At 36.5% G+C, this 23,851-nt stretch overlaps 1 protein-coding gene across 1 annotated transcript in view; it reads right to left on the bottom strand.

The window, feature by feature from the left end:
* Positions 1–23,851, bottom strand: part of LOC107296505 (copine-8) — a 64,450-nt gene that overhangs the window by 14,384 nt on the left and 26,215 nt on the right. The window contains exons 4-14 of the mRNA XM_015825859.1: positions 21,520–21,623; positions 20,366–20,405; positions 18,845–18,921; positions 14,145–14,208; positions 12,151–12,254; positions 10,758–10,862; positions 7,365–7,406; positions 6,206–6,281; positions 5,318–5,371; positions 3,498–3,559; positions 264–310 (exon numbers count right to left, since the gene is read on the bottom strand). Of these exons, the coding sequence (XP_015681345.1) occupies positions 264–310; positions 3,498–3,559; positions 5,318–5,371; positions 6,206–6,281; positions 7,365–7,406; positions 10,758–10,862; positions 12,151–12,254; positions 14,145–14,208; positions 18,845–18,921; positions 20,366–20,405; positions 21,520–21,623 (775 nt within the window). The remainder of the gene's footprint in view (positions 1–263; positions 311–3,497; positions 3,560–5,317; positions 5,372–6,205; positions 6,282–7,364; positions 7,407–10,757; positions 10,863–12,150; positions 12,255–14,144; positions 14,209–18,844; positions 18,922–20,365; positions 20,406–21,519; positions 21,624–23,851) is intronic.

Here is a 23,851-nt window from a genome sequence, read left to right as displayed (position 1 = left end):
ATTCAGTGCCTCCTGAAGATATGCCTATTAAGATTGAGAAATCCTTAGCATAATGTGGGAATATGCAGAATGAAGCCATTAGCACTTTTCTATTTACAGAGGGAACTTTTGCTTCCAAACCACTGTAATTTACTGGCATTAAGCTTTTAGAATACATTAAGCCAAAATGAAAGCATATAACATCAAAATAATTCCCACAATTGAAATGTTTGGAAAACTGTATGGTCTGCCCCAACTAAGTGAATAAACTGCACAATTCTTACCATTTGAAGCTGTAAAATCAATAGCCACGGTGAAATTGATTTGAGTCCTATTAAAAAAAAACATTAATAATGCAAATTATTTTAAGACTGAGGTTTAGTATACGAGGAATATAAGAAAAAAGCAATAAAACATGCTTAATTACAAATGTTCCCATATATAAATTAAAAGCTGCATTGATAAAAAATTAAACTTGTACTTAATATATTATCTTTTAGAAAGATCTTTTATGAAAATGGCATTCAAAAGAATATGCACTTATACTCTTTTGTCATATATTTGGAATATTCCTTTTTTAAATATGCTGATCAACATTAAAAGTATAATCTCCTTACAAAGGATTAATCCATGTGATTTGAGACAAATATATAATAATAATAATAATAATAATAATAATAATAATAATAATAATAATAATAATAATAATAATAAAAAAAAAGTTGGAAGGGACCTTGGAGGTCATCTAGTCCAACCCCATTTCAGACAACTAGCTGTCCAGTCTCTTCTTAAAAACTTCCAGTGTTGGGAGCATTCACCACTTCTGGAGGCAGGTTGTTCCACTGGTTAATTGTTCTAACTGTCAGGAAGTTTCTCCTTAATTCTAAGTTGCTTCTCTCCTTGATTAGTTTCCATCCGTTGCTTCTTGTCCTGCCTTCAGGCGCTTTGGAGAATAGCTTGGCTCCTTCTTCTTTGTGGCAGCCCCTGAGATATTGGAACATGGCTATCATGTCCCCCCTCGTCCTTCTCTTCGTTAAACTAGACATACCCAATTCCAGCAACCGTTCCTTATATGTTTTAGCCTCCAGTCCCCTAATCATCTTTGTTGCTCTTCTCTGTACTCTTTCTAGGGTCTCAACATTTTTTTACATTGTGGTGACCAAAACTGGATGCAGTATTCCAAGTGTGGCCTTATCAAGGCATTGTAAAGTGGCATTAATACTTCACGTGATCTTGATTCTATCCCTCTGTTAATGTAGCCTAGCACTGTGTTGGCTTTTTTGGCAGCTGCAGCACACTGCTGGCTCATATTAAAGTGATTGTCCACTAGGACTCTGAGATCCCTCTCAAAGTTACTACTATTGAGCAAGGTACCACCTATACTATACCTGTACATTTGGTTTTTTCTTGCCTAAATGTAGAACCTTATTTTTTTCACCATTGGATTTCATTTTGTTAGATAGCGCCCAGTGTTCAAGTCTGTCCAGATCTTCCTGTATCTTAAGCCTGTCTTCTGGAGTGTTGGCTATTCCTGCCAACTTGGTGTCGTCTGCAAATTTGATGAGTTCCCCATCTATCCCCTCGTCCAAATAGTTGATGAAGATGTTGAAGAGCACTGGGCTTAGAACGCATCCCTGGGGCACCCCACTACACACTTCTCTTCAAGTAGATGCAGTTCCATTGACAACCACATGCTGAGTATGGCTGGTCAGCCAGCTATGAATCCACATTTTCTGTCTTATCAAGTAGTAGGTTGTGGTCTACTTTATCAAATGCCTTACTGAAGTCCAAGTAAATTATACCCACAACATTCATCTGGTCCACTAATTTTGTCACTTGGTCAAAGAATGCAATAAGATTTGTCTGGCATGATCTGTTTTTGACAAATCCATGTTGGCTTTTGGTAATGACTTTGTTTGCCTCTAGGTGTTCGCTGATTCATTGCTTGATTATCTTTTCCAGAATATTCCCAGGTATTGAGGTCAGGCTGATAGGTCTGTAGTTTCTTGGATCCATTTTTTTCCTGATTGGTGTCTAAATAATTCATTTCACCCAGGAACCTCTGGACAGCTGCATAACAACCTTCTCAACAACCTTCCCCCAAAAAGGAAGATTGGAGACACGTTAAAAATTATCCCACAGGGTGGAACCCAGCAATGACTTGTTAAGAAGAAGCCTCCTTAAAATGCTACCCCTCCTGCAGGGAAGCATTAATCACACCAGACCCCACCTCCTGGGAAGCTTTCACAGGTGGTTTACTTTGTCAAATGCCTCACTGAAGTACAAATATATTATGTTCATAGCATTTTGCTGGTCCACTTTTTCCCCCTTTTTTGAAGATTGGAACTACATCAGCTGTTTTCCAGTCCTCTGGTAGTTCCCCAGTGCTCCAGGATCTTTGAAAAATATAGTTCAGTGGTTCTGAGATCACATCTGCCAGTTCCTGTAACTTTAATACAGCTATTAAAAATTAATTTTTAAGTGAAACGTACATCATTTCACTAAAATGTAGAGGTCTATTACAGATAAATCCTCCTCTGGATAGTACATATATTAAGACAAACCATATACTTCATGTCTAATACCTTTAATTTAAATGTCAGAAAGCAAAAACAAGCTTTCAGATTTCAAAAGCCTTGTTTAGGTTAAATGCTACACAATCTTGCAAAAGAAACCAAAGCAAAACAACTTGGTGTAACAATCCTTGTAATCTGTCATTTCTGAAAGCTATGCTTTACTATTACTTACTTACTTTACTATTACTTACTATTACTGTACTTATTATACATTTTGAGAACTTGGCTTTTTTAGTTTTTTGCTACATATTTTTATTTGTATGGCTAGTTTAACATTTAAATCTATCAAGTGGTTGATAATGTATTGATTTAGTTGCATTTCTGAACCATGTTCTCCCATATTAATATAACTTAATAAACCCCACTCCCTTCTAGCACTGATGATGTTAGCTTGTTTGGTAATGAAGCATCTGAAGGTAAACAACCAAGGTCAGAGAGAACCACACAGCATATATTATTTATTTAATATTCTTAATAATATAATTATAAAATATTTATAATAACAATCAAAACTCCTAAGTTGTTATATTCTTTTATACTGTTTGAAATTAGTTCTCACATGATTTGAAGACTGGTACCTACATCAGGCTGGTACCACAAGGAATTGCTTTTAGCCCTTATATAAAGAGCAGCAGGAGAAAGAGGCATAAGAAATTTGAATACTCCTCCTCCTTGTAATATAAATAAAACTTGCATTTGATACTGAAGTCACTGAAATTCTTTATAATGGATTTATCATTTTGCTACAATAAAAATATTATTCCTGATTCTTCATGTCCTAATAAACATATTCTAGTAGTATTATGTCTTTGACAGAGACCTGACAACTATCCCTAAAACAATATCTCTGTAAGAAACTAGTACAAAGAATTTATGCTCCTAGTTTATTCTTAATGCAAGTAAAATCTTGTTTATAATCAGCTTTCTGGAGTATTTACTTACCCTCCTTTAATATAGTCGAGAAATGAAACTTCTGTTTCCACTAGGAAGGAAAGTAAAGTTACCTGAGAGCAAATGATACATAAGAAGTAATGAACATTAATTTTCAAAACAGCCATATAGATAAAGAACATCTATTTTTAGAATACTGAAATATTGTTTTAAATTAGAAAAGTTTACATTTATTTAAAACTTTCCGTTACACAGTAAAGTGAAACATTTTGTGGTGATCTTGGTATGTATCAGTAACAATTTTTTTCTCCACTTTACAAAATCCACAACTATTGAGAAGAGTCCTGTCATTTCCCTATTGACAGCTCTGTTTGGAGGATTTCACCTATCAATTCCGGCAATGCAAGCAAGGACTCAGACTATATGCCTCTGACCCTTGCAATATTGGCAGACAACCTCAAACTTCCTGGGAAATAGTGATCCAAAATAAACTGAGTCATTATGGTTTCACCAATAGTCAGATCAAACTAGATCAATACTATGACAAAGGATCTTAGATACAGAAATCAACAGAAATTGCTACTTTCTCTAATAACATAATTGCAAATCACTTAATGAGTGCCTAAACCAGACTCATGTTTACATCAATTAATATTTCCCAATTTAGGAGAGCCTTATTTTAACTCAATTTAATACTCTCCACACTGCTGTCTTGAAAGGGAAATATAGGAAAATTCCATATGAAACCCAGTGTTGTTCCTATGATATGGATACTACAGAAACCACAGCCCATGTTCTTCTGTATTGCCAAGTTCTACAGGGACAATAATAGTTTACCCCTTTTGTTTAAATTTTCAAGGTACTCAAACTTTTATTCTATTATCTATTAAACAATTAAAATAAATTTATTTCTCTAAAAATAGCAACACTTTGCTACATGTCGCTAATAGTTCTTGTTAGAGCATACTTTTTTGTATTGTTCAGTTTATTGAATGTACTTTTATTGATTAATGAGTGAAATAAAGTTTCTATCCGAAGGCATGCATGCATTTTTGTTTTCAGACACTACCAGGATTATCTCCTAAATTAATGTACTGTACTGCTTGGTCTAGCATTAATGATTGCCAACTGTGTAAATATTGAAACAAAACATGGCGAGACAAAACTTTAAAGTATAAGGTTATTATTACTAGTTTCACTTCACATATGTGAATAAGAATAATAGTACAGTTATCTGTTTTTGTTTCCTCAGAATAACTAAGTCATTTATATTAAATTTCTGAAAGGTTTTGGAAGAATTATTGGCTTCTGTTAAATGACATATTCATTGAAAGAGCTTCAAATTTTCACATATGAATTTTATTATTGATAATTTAACTTCTAGGAAATTACAGTTTCCTAAGTCAGAAAATTATTCAGGCTTTATATTTATTTCTAAGCATTTTAACCAGACTATGTTAACTCTTAAATGAAAATCTCAAAACTATATCAGACCAAGTCTTACTCACTATTTTTTAATATTTTGAGCAATCTAAATTCAGTGATGATAAATTTTGGAAGCTCCTTACGCAAATTCTTCCAGAATTTAACTGCAGTAATTGTAATGTGAATTTATATATTTATAGTTTTATTTTAATGTTGTAAGTGCCCTGAGTCAGCTTACACAGGATGGGCCAATTGCTCAGAACAACTTACATCCTGCAACAATATCTCCAACACCATAAAACATCCACATCTACTTATCCTAGGTCCTTGGGAAGGACTTGTTAGGTGGACAAAAATGGCACATCTGGCTGACTGCAACGAACCATAACTTACTTCAGGATACATACAAACGAGGGAAACGTAGTAATAAAAACCAGGCACTTAACTGTTCCTGAATTAACATACTTTTTCTTTTTTGCCTTTTTCTTTGGATTTATTACCTAGGAAGATAAGTAAATAAAGCATATTCAATATTAATGCAAGTTTTTTCTTGTTTCATACACCTTTAGAATGCAACTGAATCCCTTTAACATCCACTATACACACTTCCCCAAACAACTAGCTTTTCAAAAGCAAAGATGAATTTGCATGGGCTCCTTGGCTGCTACTATATCTTTTTCTTTGAAGTTAATTATAGGAAGGACTGGAAAGTAAGACGTAACAGGGAGAGGAGAGAGGGAATGAGAAAGTCAGTGGAAAAAAACTGGCCACTAATGCACCAAACAGAGCAGAGATGTATAATGTGTTATCCTAGGAGTACACATAACTTCCTGCACCACTGCATTCTATATCAGCTGAAGCTTTCAGATATTATTTAAAGCCTACTCCATGTAAAGCACATTACAGCAGTCCAATCTGGAGATGACTAGGGCGTAAATGACCGTGAACAGAGCAAGAATTGGGTGCAACTGGCATACAACCTAAAGCATCTCTCTATCCAGTCAGATCAATTTCTTATTGGTTTTCAATATTCTGGTTCCTAGCCAAGAAGCATCTTCAGTTCAGAAGCTTCTTGGATGAGAAGCAAAATATTTTCAAAGAAAAAAAAAAGAAAGTCCCGTTGCCCTTTGGAAAAAGCATCTTGGGGACAACAGCCAAAGACTGTTTTTACTTTTTCTCAATTTCTCAAATAAACTTTAAGTAAAGATTTGAGGTGATAAGTATTAATTTCTTAAAATAAGGAAATACACACACACACACACAGAGATAGAGAGAGAGAGGAGAGAGAGAGAGAGGAGAGAGAGAGAGAGAGAGAGAGCAATTTAATTCTTTACCTCATATACATTAAACTGTGACTGGCCTCTAGATAATTCCCTATAGCTTGTTGTGAATTCTCCAATAAAATCATGACTAGAAACACAAAGAAATATTCACATTAGTAGAATCAAGCATTACAATGACATACTGTATGTTAATATATTTATCTAGGTTATTTTAAATAAATTGTTCACAATTTTGGAGACTATAGATTTCAGTATTTCAAATCTCTATAAGCTTAATAATAAAAGCACAGGTCTTTCCAATGTTCATATTCTCAATGGTTTGCACTTGGCCACTAGTTGATCTTCTGTAATATCACACTGTTATCAAGAAACATTAAAGATTCTGTTCAAAAAGTACAGTGCTAATGTTTGAAGTAGCAAATTTTAGAGGGCTGCTGACCAAGAGACAATTAAGGCAGTGACCCATAAAATGCTTAGGTTGTGGAATAACCACTAATTGGACAGGGAGACAGAGCAGTTAATGGAGCTGAGAAATGTATGTATACTTAAATGAAAGAGCCAAAAGTCTGGTTATTAAGTCATTATTTTTTTTAAAGAACGGTCAAAAGCATCAAAGAAAGAAAGTTTGATTCTTGATAAAAATACCATCACATCAGGCATTTTTTCAAAAATTAACTAATTGCTAAAACAGGGGTCCCCAACCCCCACGTCCATGGCCTGTTAGGAACTGGGCCACACAGCTGGAGGTAAGCTGTGGGTGAACGAGCAAAACCTAAACTACCACCCACCCTGGTCTGTGGAAAAATTATCTTCCATGAAACTGGTTCCCTGGCGCCCAAAAGGTTGGGGTTCCCTGTGCTAAAAGAAATAAAAATCCAAAGCATGTCTCTCAAAAGTGAAGGGGCAAATGCATTTTATCAGGGTTTTTTTTCATACACCAGTATGCCCAGTGTAGAAGTACAGTGTATGTATGTATATATGTGTTTGTATTTGTATATGTGTATATAAATGACAGCAAAAGTAAGGAAACGGCAAGCAATAAGAGCTGCTAAGATTCATGTCTTTTCTATTAATATGCATATTCCCATCTTAAAGGTTTCAGTCAAATTAACTGATAAATGCACCTTCATAACACCCCAAATAGTTAGTATTAAAAATATAGGTAATGCTATATCTTCTATACATTTAGTGAAGTGCATATAATAATTACCTTCCATCTCTATCCCAGTCATACACTTCTACCTTAATTGTTCTGTAAAAAAATAAAGAAAACATTCTAGAGTAAAAAATACAATTATTTGAATTGTGCTATCACTGCCAGCCATTTCAAATTTAAAGGACAATATAATTCATTTATAAAATTCTCAAGATAAAATTCTCAAGATAAAATTCTCATAAAATTCTCTTTTATGAGGCAAGTATTAAGATGATATATAATTGAATCTAAAATCATTATAAAAAACCTTTAAAGTCAAACTAGTTACTCAAAGATCTTGCCAATTTTTCTTTGTTTGACTGAGAAAAAATATACATCTTACTTAACCTGTTTGATATTCCAAACGTGAGTATCCAAACTTAAGATACCACAGGGGAGAAGATACAGTAAAACCTCAGTTTTGTAGATCTCTCTTCAACAGATTTCAGATACAACAGACAGAATTTCAGATGAGATTTAATTTCCAAATAATAAAATCCACTGTTCTCAAAACAGTCTAGGCAACTGCTTTAATATATGTCATTTACATCTACTGATATCATTTATATAATTATGTACTTCACTTAATTTACATAAAATTATATACATAATACAAATGTTAAAAAATAAATGAAGTAAACTGATGCAAATGACATAAATTACATCAGTTGACTGGACTGATGTAAATACAAGTTTAATAAACACTTGGCTTTAACACAACTATTTTCCCCAAACTGGTCTATGTAACCTACATTTTATTGTAATGAAGGAATGAGATATTGTAAATATTTCATATTTTGTATTTTAAAAAACTGAAATACTAAACTTTTTAATTAAACAAATAAATTAATACATGGATAGGCATCAACCAAATCTTCAGGCATTGGCACAAAGCATTCAATATCTGTTCTTACTTATTTGGTAACTTTTAGCAGTCATTCTAATATTTTTATGACTTAGGGAGAAATAAGCATGGGTAGAATGTAAAAGGATCTACAGGCATATAATGTAAATAAATGATAGATGAACAAAACTACATAAGTGTAATGAAACAAAATATTTTTAATTAAATTGTATAAGTGAAAAAATAATAGAGATTTTCCCTACCTGAAAAACACATTTCTCTGAGGGTAGGTCCAGTTATCCCAACTTCTCATTCCATAGATGACTGACAGGCAGATGTAGCCATGAGGCAGATACTGCTGCTAGAGTACATAAAACTATCCGTATGATATTTTATAATATACTAAAAGAACACTCAGTTGGAAATATGTGGATTGTTGGATCTACTCTCAGAGAAATATTTTAGGGGCAGGAGCAAATTCTTCATGACAGCAATCATTCACAAGAATGAATATTAATACAATTGCTTAATACGAAGCCAGAGTTTATAAATTACAGTCATCTTGTAAGACTAATAAAGATCTCAGCCTCAGGTTTGCAGATCTCTTCATAAGAGGTCACAACCTATACTACTATTTCTACTTCGACAAGATGAAGGAATGTTTTCCCTGAAGGAATGTTTCATTGAATTTGTGTCATGAATAAAGAAATCAATGTTGTTAAAAATGGCTTTTACCTCTTTCTCATTTCCAAGTCAGATGAAGCCTATCAGCTTGTCCAGATTGGGTTCTTAAACATCAATAGATCATTTGGAGTCAAATGATTTACTGAGGAAGGCAGTTCAGGCATATAATAAATTAATGAAGCTGCTTCTGAGGAATTACGTCTAGCTACATTTAGTCACTAATGTCAAATGTTGTCTACATATATGGTTTACCATATTTGTTCATAAGTTTAAAGTTCAAAGTAACACAAAATGAAGGTGCGGAAAGCTATATATTTCAAACCTCAGAATATATTAGCATTTTGGGTAAGCATACTCTTTCTAGTCCATATCAATCTGAACTGTACCCATAATTTTACCTGGCCTGCTTTCAAAACGAAATATTTTAGTCTTTATTTCATGGTATTTCTTAATTTTCTTTAAAATAATATATTTTAAACAATATATCGTCTATTAATAATTATTGCTATCAGTTCTCCAAAATCAAAGACTTTATATTACAGACATGGCCATACCTTTTTTCAAGTCTGTTTCAGTTGAAAATTGGTTGGGACTCACAACTAATTTCCATGCAAAACCAAACTATTTAAACAATCATGATCTATAATAATTTGTACTTGTCTAGATAAATACTGAAAGACGTATTATCTTATGAACTGCACCTGAACAATTCATAGGATACTTTTAAATTAGTGATTTTTTGTTGTGCACTAGATTAATATTTTGCATTCCATAATGGATGGCACTTATAAAAAGCAAAGAAAACTGGCTAGTGAAAATGCTGTGCCTTTTAAAGAAAGCAGAAATCTGGCATATTAACTGAAGATGCCAAGTGTCCAGAGACAAATATGTGAGACTGAACAAGTCTCCTAAATATTTGTGTTTTTTTAAAAAAAATAAGGTTAATTTATATAATTCAGCATTTCTGCACTGAAAATATATTATAATTAATTTATCTCTCTGATTTGGGGGGAAAAAAATCTTTATTCTGACAATGAAATGAAGAAAAGGAAAGCCAGCAGATTTTCTATGCAAACATGTAACTCATTTTGTCAACTGCAAATGCTATTTTTTCTTCACTTGGTTTAGTTCAGAATACCTTGACAGACTGCTCTGAAACTTTCCTCCTCCATTCTGTGGCTTATAATGTAGCCTGACGTTTCACACTGAAGGTGGCAAAGGGGGAAGAGAAGATAGATCAGTTGAAGTAGCGATTGTATCAGTAATGTTGGCAATCACCTAAATTGAGTTTATTTATCAGAAGCACTGAATGTGGTACTCAAGATCCCTATCTCTTGATATGATAGATGTTAGGAAATGAATGAGAGTACCATGTATTTTGTTGAAGTTTCTTAGTCTTATTTTTACCCAATCTATTTTAAGCAAGAAGATATTTCCATAAAATTTAATAATATTTTGGCCTGAGGAAAGCATAATCATTAATGTTTACTTTTTAATATTACAGAGCAGTAATTAATATCTTAGTGTACTAGCAGCAGTAACTTCTTGTTTCCTGATATTTTGATTTTTATCTGCTTGTCAATCATCTGTGGAAAGAGTAGCATCTATTGTTATACTAACAATGATATATATTTCATTTAGGCTGTAGTCTTATGAATTATTATTATTATTATGGATTATTAGTTTTACATCTAAGTAAACATGTACATCAGATTGCGTTGTCAGGTATTCATGTTTAATTTAACAAGTAATAAAATATTAATATTTATTATGAATTCTAAATTTATAAAAGGATTTTTAAAAGTTTTTACAAGGATTCAAGTAAAATGAATGATCTTATAAGCATTTTGAAACATTTAAACAAAAATGGCTTCACTTACCTGTCATAATCTCCATTACAAAGTGCTCTGATCGATAACTTGAATGCCTGCCATACTGGATTTAAAGTGTTCTTTATAACTTCTGTCTTATGGCAGATTGTGAAACTAAAACAAACAAAATATTTATTTTACTTTGTATTTATTCAGTGCCTGCCATCAGAGAACAAACTCTGAAAAATGCGATGTCCCATAGTTTGAATGAACATTTGTAAATTAAAAAACCACGATCGGTGCAGAAGATAAATATGACAGAAGTCAAAGCAAGCAAAGCAGGGGATAAGATTTGTGGTAACTATTGAAAGGTTTTTATAGCTTTGGAGATGGTATCTAGTAATAACTGTTCCCTTTACTTAACATCACAACTTATCACTGGGGAATTACATATTCTTTCATAATCAACATGTTTAAATTACATAGAACACAGAATTGTCGGAAGGTTGGAAATGACCTCAGGGATCTTCTAATCCAACCCCCTGCCCATGGCAAGAGATCCTATACCAGGGGTAGGCAACCTTGGCTCTTTTATGACTCGTGGACTTCAACTCCCAGAATTCCTGAGCCAGCACGACTCAGCCTGGAAACCTCTCCCTTTCCCCTCAGCATGGCTGGCTCAGGAATTCTGGGAGTTGAAGTCCACGAGTCATAAAAGAGCCAAGGTTGCCTACCCCTGTCCTATACCATTCCTGTCAAATGGTTGTCCAGTCTATTTTTGAAAATCTCCAGTGATAGACCACTCACAACTCCAGAAGAAAGCGGTTCCATTGATTAATTGTTCTCTCAAAATATTTCTCCTTACTTCTAGGTTGGATCTCTCTTTAACAAGATTCTACCCATTACTTTTTGTTCTGTTCTCTAGTGCTTTATTAAATAAACCAATCCCCTCTTCTTTATGACAGTCCCTCAAGTACTAGAAGACAGTTATCATGTCCCCCCCTAATCCTTCTCTTTTATTGGCTAGAGACATACTAGCTCCCTCAACCGTTATATGATATAGCCTCTAGCCTCTTTATTATCTTTATTGCTCTTCTCTGTAAGCTTTCTAGAGTCTTAGCCTCTTTTTTTAATGTTGTTATAACCAGAACTGGACACAGTATTCCAAGTGTGGCCTTAACAGTGCAGTATAAAATGGTATTATAACTTCTCATGATTTTGATGCTATCCCTCTATTGATGCAGCTCAGGACTGCATTGGCTGGCCCACTGGAATACCTAGATCTCTCTTATTGATACTACCGTTTTTTACAGAGATAATTTAGAGGGATATTGATCCATAAAGAAAAGCTAATAACACTATGAAAGTAAAGAGAAATTTTCATAGACCACAAAGAGAATCCAGTAATCACTATTAAAGCTTCTAAGACTGAATATTTAGCAGAACGAATGAGAACATCTACCTGCCATCTTCATTGCTACGAAAAAATACCAGGAAGGGATCAGATTTCCCAAAAAAATCTTTCTTGTCTAATTTGTTTGCACAAAATTGCATCAAAACAGCTTCCTAAAAAAAAAAGGATAATAGAAAGATTAATTCATAAATCATGTGGAGGATGATTTACATAAAGAATGATAAGCACAATTTAATTTTTAATTTACTAATAACTTAGAATAAAGTTAAAATGAAGAATAAAGCTAATAAAAAAAAAAGTTCTTTAAAACATTTATTAGTTGCCGGGATTTTTATTACTAGGATGGAACAGTATCATACATTTTTAAGCCCAGGGTCACTATTTTCATTACCAAACTACGAATTAGGAGAAATGATTTCTTTCCTTTCTGCCAGTTATATATATACCATTATACTCATTTTACCATATCAGAGAATATCATTTTATTTTTTCAGTTTTTATCTGGCCCTCCTGTGGTATCATCTAAGAATGGAAATAGATGTTAAGAGCATATACTAATTACAATAAAATTCGTAGCAGAAAAATTACAAAAAGGTAGCAGCAAGAGGGAAAAGTTACAAGTGATATGGAAAAATAGACATATCAGACTCAGTGGTTACTGCAGGATCTATCGCAGCTCAAGGGGGGCAAGAGTGAATTTCTGAACTCTCTTTTGAGTAGCTGGGCAGATAACAAATTGAATCATGATATTCCCTGTTCATTCTCAGAAATAAAGATTGTTGAACGAAAACATCAGTGTGTTTTGATATGGAGTGAAATGTTGCTACATGCCCTAAGACAGTGATGGCGAACCTTTTAGAGACCGAGTGCCCCAAAACCGCCTTGCCCCTGCCCTGCCTCCGCCTCTTCTGCCCGCAGGGCCACCCACCGCCTCCACGGCCCACCACAGATCGCCCAGGCGGCCCAGCAGCGTCAAGGCGGCTACGCCCTCTGTCCACGCCCCACAGCATCATCTGCATGCGATGGGGTGCGAGGGCGGAGTCTTGTCCTCACTGCCCGGCTGCCATGTCCTTGGCTGCGCTGCTCTGTGCAGGCTGTGCCCGGGGTGACTCTCCTCCAGGGAAGCTGCTGGTAAGGAGGGGGTCACGGGGGGGTGGCAGGGCTGGGGCGACGGTGTGCGTGCGTTCCCACAGAGAGGGCTCTGAGTGCCGCCTCTGGCACGCGTGCCATAGGTTCGCCATCACTGCCCTAAGATAATTCCAAATTGAGAAAAGCATCCGAGGTCAGCAACCTCCTTCACTGAAGTAGCCAGAGGCCATGCTACCATTACTGCTGCCACTGCTAGAGGATCTATTGTTCCACCCACACTGAGGTGTCTGGTGAAGGCATCACCAAAACTATTCCCCCAAAGAGGCAGTGAGTGCTCTCTCTCCCGCTCTCTCTTTTGTGAGCTGGATAAATATATTTCTTTTTGGCACCATTGGCTGGATAATTTCGGATTAACAGGTGACTTCTGCTTTTCCAATCCTGATGCAATACTGTGGATTTGCAGCAGCTCGTAATGCAATGAAACAGAATTGTAATTCAGCAGTCATCTAGAAAATAATGCTGATATTCAGAAGAAGCTTCTTTTGGTTTGTGGATGCTTCCAATGTAAAGATTAAAAGTGAAAAGCACCAAACAGTGCTCCTAGGATACATCTAATCAGAGCATGATGGGGCTAAGATCTGAACTTTTTATTTTATTTTTCTGGTCTTAGTGAATCTTTTCAACTTTAGAGAGCCATTATCTTTTTAGGGAATTGGTTGCTATTGCAAAGAATTATAGTCAAAGGTGAAAGTGTTTTTATTAATTCCAGTTAACTATTAGAAAACACTTTCCTTAGTTTCTTCCTTCCCTCTCTACCTTTCATCCATTAGCTCAAGGCACTGTGTACCACGTGCCTCCCTTCTATTTTTCCCTACAACAATCCTGTGATGTAAGGTTGAGCTGACAGATAATGACTGGCAATGCCACACAGTGAACCAAAATTATTAATTTACCCGGCAACAGTTCAGTTCCTCTGCTGTCAGTATTATTGTGCCACATTTTTTCCCAGGAATTCCTCTGTAAAAAAAAAAATCATATAAGTAACTGAAATATAAATGTAAAGAAAGTTTCCAAACAAATAGAACATTAGGTGATTTTTATCAGACTTCTTTGCTCTTTCATATACAGTTCAATAGTACTAACATATGTACTTTTTCCCTAGTTGAAAGGACAGGAAAGAAAAAAAGAAAGATAATGTACTACTGACCTACAATTCTTGAATTTAAATTTTTCCCATGCTTCAAATATTTGGAGCTAATCAACTAAGATAGGCTCACAGAGAAGTTGCAAGCAAACTTAGTAGGGTAGGTCCATGCCTTACATGGCACAGAAATAGTGGGTGTCAATTTACCATTTTTCTGCTTTCTGGGGCACAAAGTGCCTTTTCTTTAAAGTGAAGACTTTCTTGATTTCTTTTTCTTAAAAAAACCAACATAACTAATTTTTAAAAAGTGGGAGGATGTAGGTTGAATAATCACAGCACTCATACTACGCTTAATGTATCACAAGTGCTTTGTTTATTTATTTATTACATTTAGGAAGACACACTCTACGTGTCAATACAAAAACACATTTAAGTTACTATGAAAGAAAAGTTAAAAATTAAAAAAAAACTATAGCAATGATAGTGTGATTACATAAAACAATCTTTCCTGCTTATATAAAGCAGAGTAAGAGAAAATGTTCTTCAATTAGGGAAGACTGCAAATATATAAATAATTTATAGTAATGCACTTAATCAGACTAGATGTGAGTACCTTAACACAGGGGTTTCCAAGGCCCAATCCGTGAACCAGTACCGGTCTGTGGCATGCCAGCAACCAGTCCACACAAACAAGCAAAGCCCCATTCGTGGGATGCAGGCAGCACACAAAACCATGCACACCCCCCCCCGGTCTGTGGAAAAACCTCTCTCCATGGAACCGGTCCCTGGTGCCCAAAAGGTTGGGGATCTCTGCCTTAACAACCATAACACATCCTTATAGCAAATGTATGATACATTAAAAATAAAGATAAAGAAGTCCCTACAGATTTTACTCCATTAGTCACTGCTGACTATAGGGGCTGATTCTCATCTCTGTTTCAAGGCCATTGAGCCAGCACTATCCAAAGACACTTCTACAGTCATGTGGCCAGCATGATGTCACAGAGTGCTATTACCTTCCACCAACGTGGTATCTATTTATCTACTGATAAGTTGGTAGGTGTTGGATGGCACTCAGGTCTCAAACCTGGGCTGCCGGCTTTCCACCCACCAAGTTCAACGTCTTACTTGCTGAGCCACTGCCCCCCTGTATAATACATTATCTATAATAAAATAGCTACTGGGTAAACTTCTATTGGACAGTTTTGTGCAGTGATAGAAAAATGTACTAATGTTATTAACTTCACATTCCCCAGAACACCTTACAACAATGCAACCTTTAGGGAAAGCCAATAAATCAATAAGGTCTTATAGGACTACAGGGAAGGAAGAATACTTTTCTTTTACTATGATGGCCGAACTGCCTGACTCGCTATATTTATCAGCCTCTGTTACTTTCCAAATAAATAGATAAATAAATGCCCAATATTCCCCATTGAATGTCTAATAATATACGTGTTTTTTTAAAAAAATCTTTGACTACTTCTTTATATCCATAATTTGTCCAATAGCTTAAAACGTAATTCAAGACCACTTTTTTTGTTTGTTTCAATGATGGGAAGTTAAGGCTGAGAAGAGATTTTCAATAACTCTACCACATAATCTATTACTTTAAAGGCTACAAAGCAACTGAATATAGCAGTGATCTCAGAAACGATGTAAGCAGCACAAAATGGATCAAACCAAAAACTGGAAATGAACACAAAGTCAGGCTACTCAGTCCAATCCTTCTTTCAGACATATCCAAAAGCATGCAACAAGCAAAGAAAGCAAGAACAATAAAACAAAGAACATCCCATGAAAATATACAAAGCAACACTTAGGAGCATGCCCAGGGAATTAAGATTAAGATTATGATGCGGCAGTAAACAAGGGAAAATGACACTGAGACATGATTATGTATATTGTGTATAAGTTGTATATATAAATACTGCAACATATGAAAACATACTGCATAAAAACAGCACTATAGCATAGGACAGTGATGGCGAACCTTTTAGAGACCGAGTGCCCAAACTGCAACCCAAAACCCACTTATACATCGTCGGGTGCTGGGTGGGTGTGGCCCACTGGGTGGGCGTGGCTGCGGTGGTAATGGCAGACTGGCTGGCCTAAAAAGTTCAATCAATCAATTCCAACTTTGCAAGATCTTTTTTTTTCCCGCGAGAAGTTGAAATTGACTGATTGAACCTTTTTTTTTTTTACACATGGCGGCGGAGGCCTAAAGTGAAAAGGTTTTATAAAACCCAGCTGAAAGCCTAGGACTGGGGCGACGGCACACGTGCCCACAGAGAGGGCTCTGAGTGCCGCCTCTGGCACCCGTGCCATAGGTTCGCCACCACTGGCATAGGAAATAAAGATGTGCAGGAATGCAGTAAACACAAATACAGATAGTCAGCAAAGACTTCCTATATGCTGACAACATGCAAGGGGCCCAGTACATATAAGCATTAAGATTGGCATAACAGTACAGATAGTCTTTGTTTAGCAACCATAATTGGGACTGCCAAGTCATTAAGTGGCTGCTTATGACTACAATTGGGATAGGAATCTCAGTTGTTGAGTGAAGTGGTTGTTAAATGAAACACTGTGACTTCATTCAACAACCTCAATCCTAGCTCTCCCAGTTGCGGTCATTAAGCTCTCCCAGTTGTGGTCATCATGCAGGAGTGCCTCAGGAGGTAAGAGAGACCCTGGGAAGCCCAGTGCTTACTGATATGTGGAAACTTGCCATGGGCTGGGAGGCCTTGGCTGGCTACGGGACCCACCAGTATGCAGAAATCTCTTCAGGCCAGGAGACCCTTGTGTTCTACTCATCCCACCATATCCAGGTCCAATTACATTTGCCATTTTCTGCAGCTACTAACAGGTGCACACAGCCAATGGGAGGTGCAGCTAGAAACCTAGTGAACATGATCTCTTTGAAGGCTAGAAAAGTAGAGTAGAAAGTGTCTTCTAGCCTTCACAAAGATCCCAAATACTAGCTTTATAGATATGCCTTGCATTGGTGGAGCCTGCCTATCCACAGCTGCAGAAAAAGGCAAAGATAAGTGGAGCCGGGCATGATTGGATGGGAGAGGCCCAGGGCATGGTAGTGTGGGGAGAGGGCCTGATGAGGTAGGGAGAAATAGCCAGTGAGCAGGCCGAGGCCTCCAGATCCATCGTAACTTTATGCATGCTGGTGAATGGCTGAGATGGGCAGAGATAAGTAAGTGGCAGGAATTGCAGCATGATTCAGTGGGGCACAAATGCCAAGGGCCCAAATTTTAATCACATGACCATGGGGCTGTTGCAAAGGCTGTATTTTTGGGCATAGGTTGAAACTCCGTTCATTCATTGCCACTGTACAAAAGGACTACCTGTGCTTCAGCTCTTCTTTGCTCTACAGACTTGCAAAGATTATAAGTACGAGGTCTGGTTGCAAAGTTGCTTTCTGAGTACCATTCTATTGGTCACCAAATGAGTCAGTCACTAAATGAGGACTACCTGTACAGCACTTGAAAAGATATCCAGCCACAATAAATGTCTATAAACTATAAGCAGCAATATGTACCAGAGTCGCTTTGCAGAATGAGATGGGCAGCATATAAGTGTAATAAATAAATAAAGGTATCACACACAGTCCCATAGCAATATATAATGTCACATCAAAGCATATGTATGCAACAATACATAATCATTCCAAATGAAAGCAGCAGCTAGTCTCCCTCCACCAACAAATACACACTTCTTTAGCCTACTTAGATCAGCCATTTTTACTTTGGCAACCAGGTTCCACCAAGGAAGTTTCAATCTGCCAAACAGATAACTTACTTTTACTATTCATGGACTTATTTAAAACATTTATTTCACAGCAATAGGAATGTATCTTTATCTAGGGAGAAGTACTCTAGTTTCTGATTTTTTTGACATTATATACATTTATATAATGTTTTATTTATGTAACATATGACAAAAAGAAAATATTTTTAAATGTTTGAATTTATTTTAGATACTTAAATTCTTCATGTAACTGTATTTTAGGCAGCTATATTTTACAATGCAATTTTAAAAATCAAGACAAAGGTATCATACATTCAAAACCAAGTCAACAATTAAATTTCATCGGACAGGAAAGGGAATTGGAAGGGAATTCTATACCTACAGGATTTGAAATGAAAAAGTCCCCTCTGTTTGAGTGAGAAAACAACTATCTCAAACAACGACTTTGTTGGGATATAATTATTACCTGTAATTTCAGATCAGTGGAGTCCTTAGTGCTCCCTGAGCTTGGCTGTTTTCAGTGCTGATGATGTTGCCTAGTTTGGTAATAAAACATCTGCAAGAAAACCACCAGGTTCAGAGAGCACCGAGCACCCCACAATTCAATTTGAGCTACAAATATTCTCTTCTATCAGTTTCAGATCAACATTATGAAAACAAGTAAACATTATGAAAATGTTATGAAAACAACACCGGGCTTGTAACAACATAGCACTACTAAATCTGTATCTTTAAAAATGTACTTACATAACTGGCTTTTCTAATCTGCTTCCTTGTGACCCAACGATTTCTCCTAGTGTACAGAACACTTGTCCCAAGAAATCCTGAAAAACCGCACAAAGTTATGGAGCTTAGACATTGTTCCATCTGCAGTATTCCATCCACATTCGCTACATTTATCAGCACAAGAAACGCAATACTTATGAACAATTTAGTTATAAATTCATAATTAGGAATAATTAAATTAAGCCACTCAAGGTCACTTTAAAAGTGAGGTGAGTGGCATATAAATTTAATAAATAAATGAATAAAACAAATTATTTCTGGATGCAAGAATTGTAGTTTATGAGTACAGAATGAGCATGGGTAAATCAAGAGTCAATGTACATACTCACTGTTCTCAGTACCTTCCAACTATGTACATAAAATTTGCTACAGATATTACTAATTTGAATGGAACACATTACCACATTTTATCTGAAAACAAAAAAGGTTCATATACTTTTTAAAGACACATAAAGTGGCAAGCTTTAAACCAGGGGTGTCAAACTCAATTTCATTGAGGGCCGCATCAGCATTGTGGTTGCCCTCGGGGGGCCGGGTGGGTGTAGCCAAGGTGGGTGCAGCCTACTAGTGGGTGTGGATAGAGTGGGTGTGGCCTCCTGGGTGGGCATGGCCAGCTCTATATCGTTCGCGTCAAGGGTGCCTGTGGGGGCCTGGGCAGGAGTGGGACAGATCTGAGGGTCTCTGGCAGAAGGGGGTGGGATCGGGGCAAGCACCAAGGCATGGTTGATTTCTTCATTCCTCACAAAGGGTGACACCTCCCCAGCATGCACCCAGGGGACGGGGGCAACGCAGCAGGGGCTGGTTCCTCGCTGTTTCTAGACGGCCTTGTGGAGCTAAGACTGAATACGTTTCAGCATAGATGGCACCACAAAATTGTACATTTTGCCAGGGCCAAGGCAGTGGAGGCCGTTCCCTCACTGTTTCCAGGATGGCTTCGCGGGCCACATGAAGCCACTTCGCAGGCCACATCCGGCCCCCGGGCCTTGTGTTTGACATGTCTGCTTTAAACTAATACCTGCTCCAACATCTCACTTCATCCCTACCTCATAATCTTTCTTGTGAATTTCATTCCAGTTTGATAGAATATAAATATTTTGTTTTCCAAGGGGACCTCAGATTCCCTCAGTAAACTCCAGAGCCCCAGGCTTAGAAATTAATTCAAAATGCTAATTTTGTGTAAATCAATATGATGTTCCCATGTGATGAACCAGATTCTCCTCCCACATTTTTTCATTGTTTAAGCCAGTATTGACTCCTGGAGGCTGCCTGGGCAAGTTTTCTTGGCAGTATTTTTGGAAGTGGTTTGCAACTGCCTTCTTCCTATAACTGAGAGGATGATTGACTCAAAATCACCCAGATACCTTTGTGCCTAAGTTGAGACTAATTTCTAGTCTGTGCCTTAATCACTATACCCAACTGGCTCCCAGATTCCCAATTAACAAAAAATACTATATGGATAAATTTGTAAATTAACACACTTACATGCTTTGAAAGGTTTGGACTCTTAGAATCAACATCATACCTATAAAGAAAAGATATATTCACTTTATTCACTCTAATATTTTAAAGCAAAAATATTTAAGGACATACTGGAGTTTGCAGGTACTTGCATCCTAAAGTTACAGTATATAGTAAGAGAGACAATTAATAAGATAACCTACTATGTGTGAAACCTGCTTTCCAGTTTTAACTTAACCTTGCATCCAGTGGTTAAATCAATTATGTATCTCCAAAACGGAAAACCAGCCAACAAACAAAAAGCGATAAACAACATGCATAACACAAATAGGAAGTAAGTGGAAATCCCTGATTCTAACTGGCATTCCAGTGCATTTGGCAGAACACAAAAGATATAATTATGAAATCTTGTTTGTTTTCTGATTTGTACTCTGCTAAGATTATAGTATCTATTTAAGTATTGCTTCACAACTTTAGTACAAAGCCCACTGGAAATGCATTAAAAAAGATAACAAAAACTGGATGGGCTTTTGAACATTTAAACTAAGCTTCTCATACAAAGTTAGAATCAGAAACTCCAAGTCTTATTTATAACTTATTTAACAAGAAAAATATTTTGTGGTATTGTATTCTATTTTTCAATTTGGGAAATATACTCTGCCAAAACTGATTTTATAAAACAAAAAGATACTGGTAATGTTTTTGAGTTTAATTCTACAAACCTGTGCAAACATTGCATAGTAAGAGCATAGAGTTCATTTCTGACTCTTATCACTTAAATTGTCTTTATCTTTTGGCAAAAGAAACAACAGATTGTGGTAATATGGTTTCATATATTACCTGCTACATTTTTGTGAGATACATAAGAAATAATTTCTGCTGTTATTTCTGATAAATTGATACATCTTGACTTGCCTGCAGCACAGGACAGTTTTCACACTGTCTTAACCTGGAAATATACTACAAAATAGTGAAAACTAGGATTTTAGAAAATATTTTTTTACTGCAGATTATATTTTTAAAAATCAGTTCAGCAATTTATTACAATTTAAACTGCTATAATAAAATATGACTTATCTAATACAAGTAGTTTACTGACAAAATAGTCCCGGTATCTGTACTATTCTGATAATGAATACACTTATATTATCAAAATCCAAGTTTATTAGTAAACTTACAAATCAAATCGCAGGTTCTGTCTCTCCTCAAAAAAGTAATCCATTATAAATTTTCTTACGAAATCTGGGTTCAAAGTGTTGTCAATTACTTCTGTTCTTCCAAACTATAAAATAATATTTTAAAGAAAGTGCATCAGTATATAATTATCTTTCTGTACATGTACACCTCAAGTAAAAATACCAAATAAAAATATGAATATATATGAACAAATCATGGGCCAGTTTAAAGGAGATAAAAGAGAAAATGAGAGACTTTAATTAAAATGTACTAGTAGAGAAACTTTCAATCCTTACAGAAATAAGTATTCTCAGAACCTATTCCCAAATATTTATCTGATCTATGTAATAGGTTAATATTATTCTTCTACTTAAATCCAAAAATGACTGCAAAGGGGTCTAATAAGAAAAAGTTGTTGTCCAATTTGCTTCAAATTATGCTTTTGCTAAATATTCAGATTTCATTAAGAAGTCATTTATCCCAGTCTGTCACCTTTTTATCATGATGATGTGAAAATGATGAAAATCACCTTAAGATATCACAGTGTAAATCCTGGCCTTTCATATTTTCCTCCAAACAATGGACACAAGTAGGTAAATTATTACATTGCAACACATATTTCATTATTTATTTATTTACAATTATTTGTATACCACCAGTTCAAGGGAATCTAGACAGCTTACAATAATATATATTTATAATATCCTTAATATCCAAACATTTTTCAAAATAAATCTATTAAGACCAATGTTGTCTTCCAATTCCATCCCCCAAAGCCCAATGGAATAGATTATTTCTAAAGGCTAAAAGTGTGAGGCCAGTCTAACCTTATGGAGAGAGGTGATCTAAAATAATGTTACAGAGAATGTTATTTTATAGGTTCCTACTCTCTGATCTTTCTAGGGGTTCACACCTATAGCATTGCTTCCCAGGCATCACAGGAAATTTCTACCTTCTGGAGAGCCAAGGCCCAAATCCTCTACAGCAAATATTTAATACTATGAATTAGTCCCAGAAACCTATCAGTAATCAGTTCAGCATTTAATAGAATAGGTGTTATTCAACTTAACCGGATATTTCCTGTCAGCAAGTAGTTGCATTCTGAAGCTTCTAGGCACAACTGGTGACCCTGCCAAAATTGTCCAAAGACGTTTCTAGGCATGGTGTGCCAGAAGAACATCTTTCGCATCTCCTGGGCAAGTGCATCTGAAGATAGGGTAACCTGTACAATACTAAACTTTTTCCAGCCTTCAACCTCATGCTCAAATCTTGTGCTGCATGATATATAAATAGAGCCAGTTGTGAGGGAATGGCTGTGATCTGTGCTTTGCAGCCAGGCAGAAATGTTTCCCACCTTCACTTCCCTCATGCAGTCATACATTCCCTCACAACTATCTCACAAGCCTGCAAGCTAGTGTTCCAGCTGCCTATGATAACTGAGCCACACCCTGGCATTTTCAAGGACTTGCCAACATCCAGAAGCAGACTGACCCTCGCCCCCCCCCGCTCTTAGCTTACAAATGCAAATGCTAAGGTAGAATAGAAAAAAAGGGATGTAGGAGGAAAGGAATTGCAAACAGGGCTCAGTACTCTTTAACATCTTCATGAATGATCTAGAACAGTGGTTCTCAACCTTTTTAATGCCGCGACCCCAACCGGTCGTAAGTCGAGGACTAAACCGGTCGTAAGTCGAGGACTAAACCGGTCGTAAGTCGAGGACTACCCAACCGGTCGTACGTCGAGGACTTTCCCTGCCCGGGAGCGCCACGCATGCGTGGTTCTGCCCCCTGCGCCGGCCGAGGCGTAGCTGGCAAGCGGCAGAGACGGAGCAGGCCGACCACCAGCTGGCCCAGCCCAAGGGAGGTAAGGCACCCGCCGGAAAAGGGGAAAAAAATGGCGGACAAAAAAAATGGAGGACAAAAAAAATGGCGGACAGCCTTGCTTGGCGACCCCCGTGAAATGGTCAATCGACCCCAAATGGGGTCCCGACCCACAGGTTGAGAACCACTGATCTAGAAGGAGAATGTACCAAATTTGCAGACGACACCAAGCTGGGGGGAACACCTAATACTTTGGAAGATAGACTCAAGATTCAGAAGGATCTTGACAGACTTGAGCACTGGGCGCTATCCAACAAGATGCAGTTCAGTAGTGAGAAAAGTAAGGTCCTGCACTTAGGCAGGAAAAACCAAATGCACAGGTACAGAATAGGTGGTACCTGGTTCAGAAGTAGTAAATGTGAAAGAGATCTAGGTGTCCTAATGGACTACCACTTAAATATGAGCCAGCAGTGTGTCTAATTTAACAAAGAGAAATACTGGGTATGATAGTCTT

This window comes from Protobothrops mucrosquamatus, unplaced genomic scaffold, assembly GCF_001527695.2.
Source record: "Protobothrops mucrosquamatus isolate PMUCROS unplaced genomic scaffold, P.Mucros_1.0 scaffold2840, whole genome shotgun sequence".
Lineage (NCBI taxonomy): Eukaryota > Metazoa > Chordata > Lepidosauria > Squamata > Viperidae > Protobothrops > Protobothrops mucrosquamatus.
The sequence above is the reverse complement of the archived record's forward strand: the minus strand, read 5'-3'. Positions and strand labels throughout refer to the sequence as shown.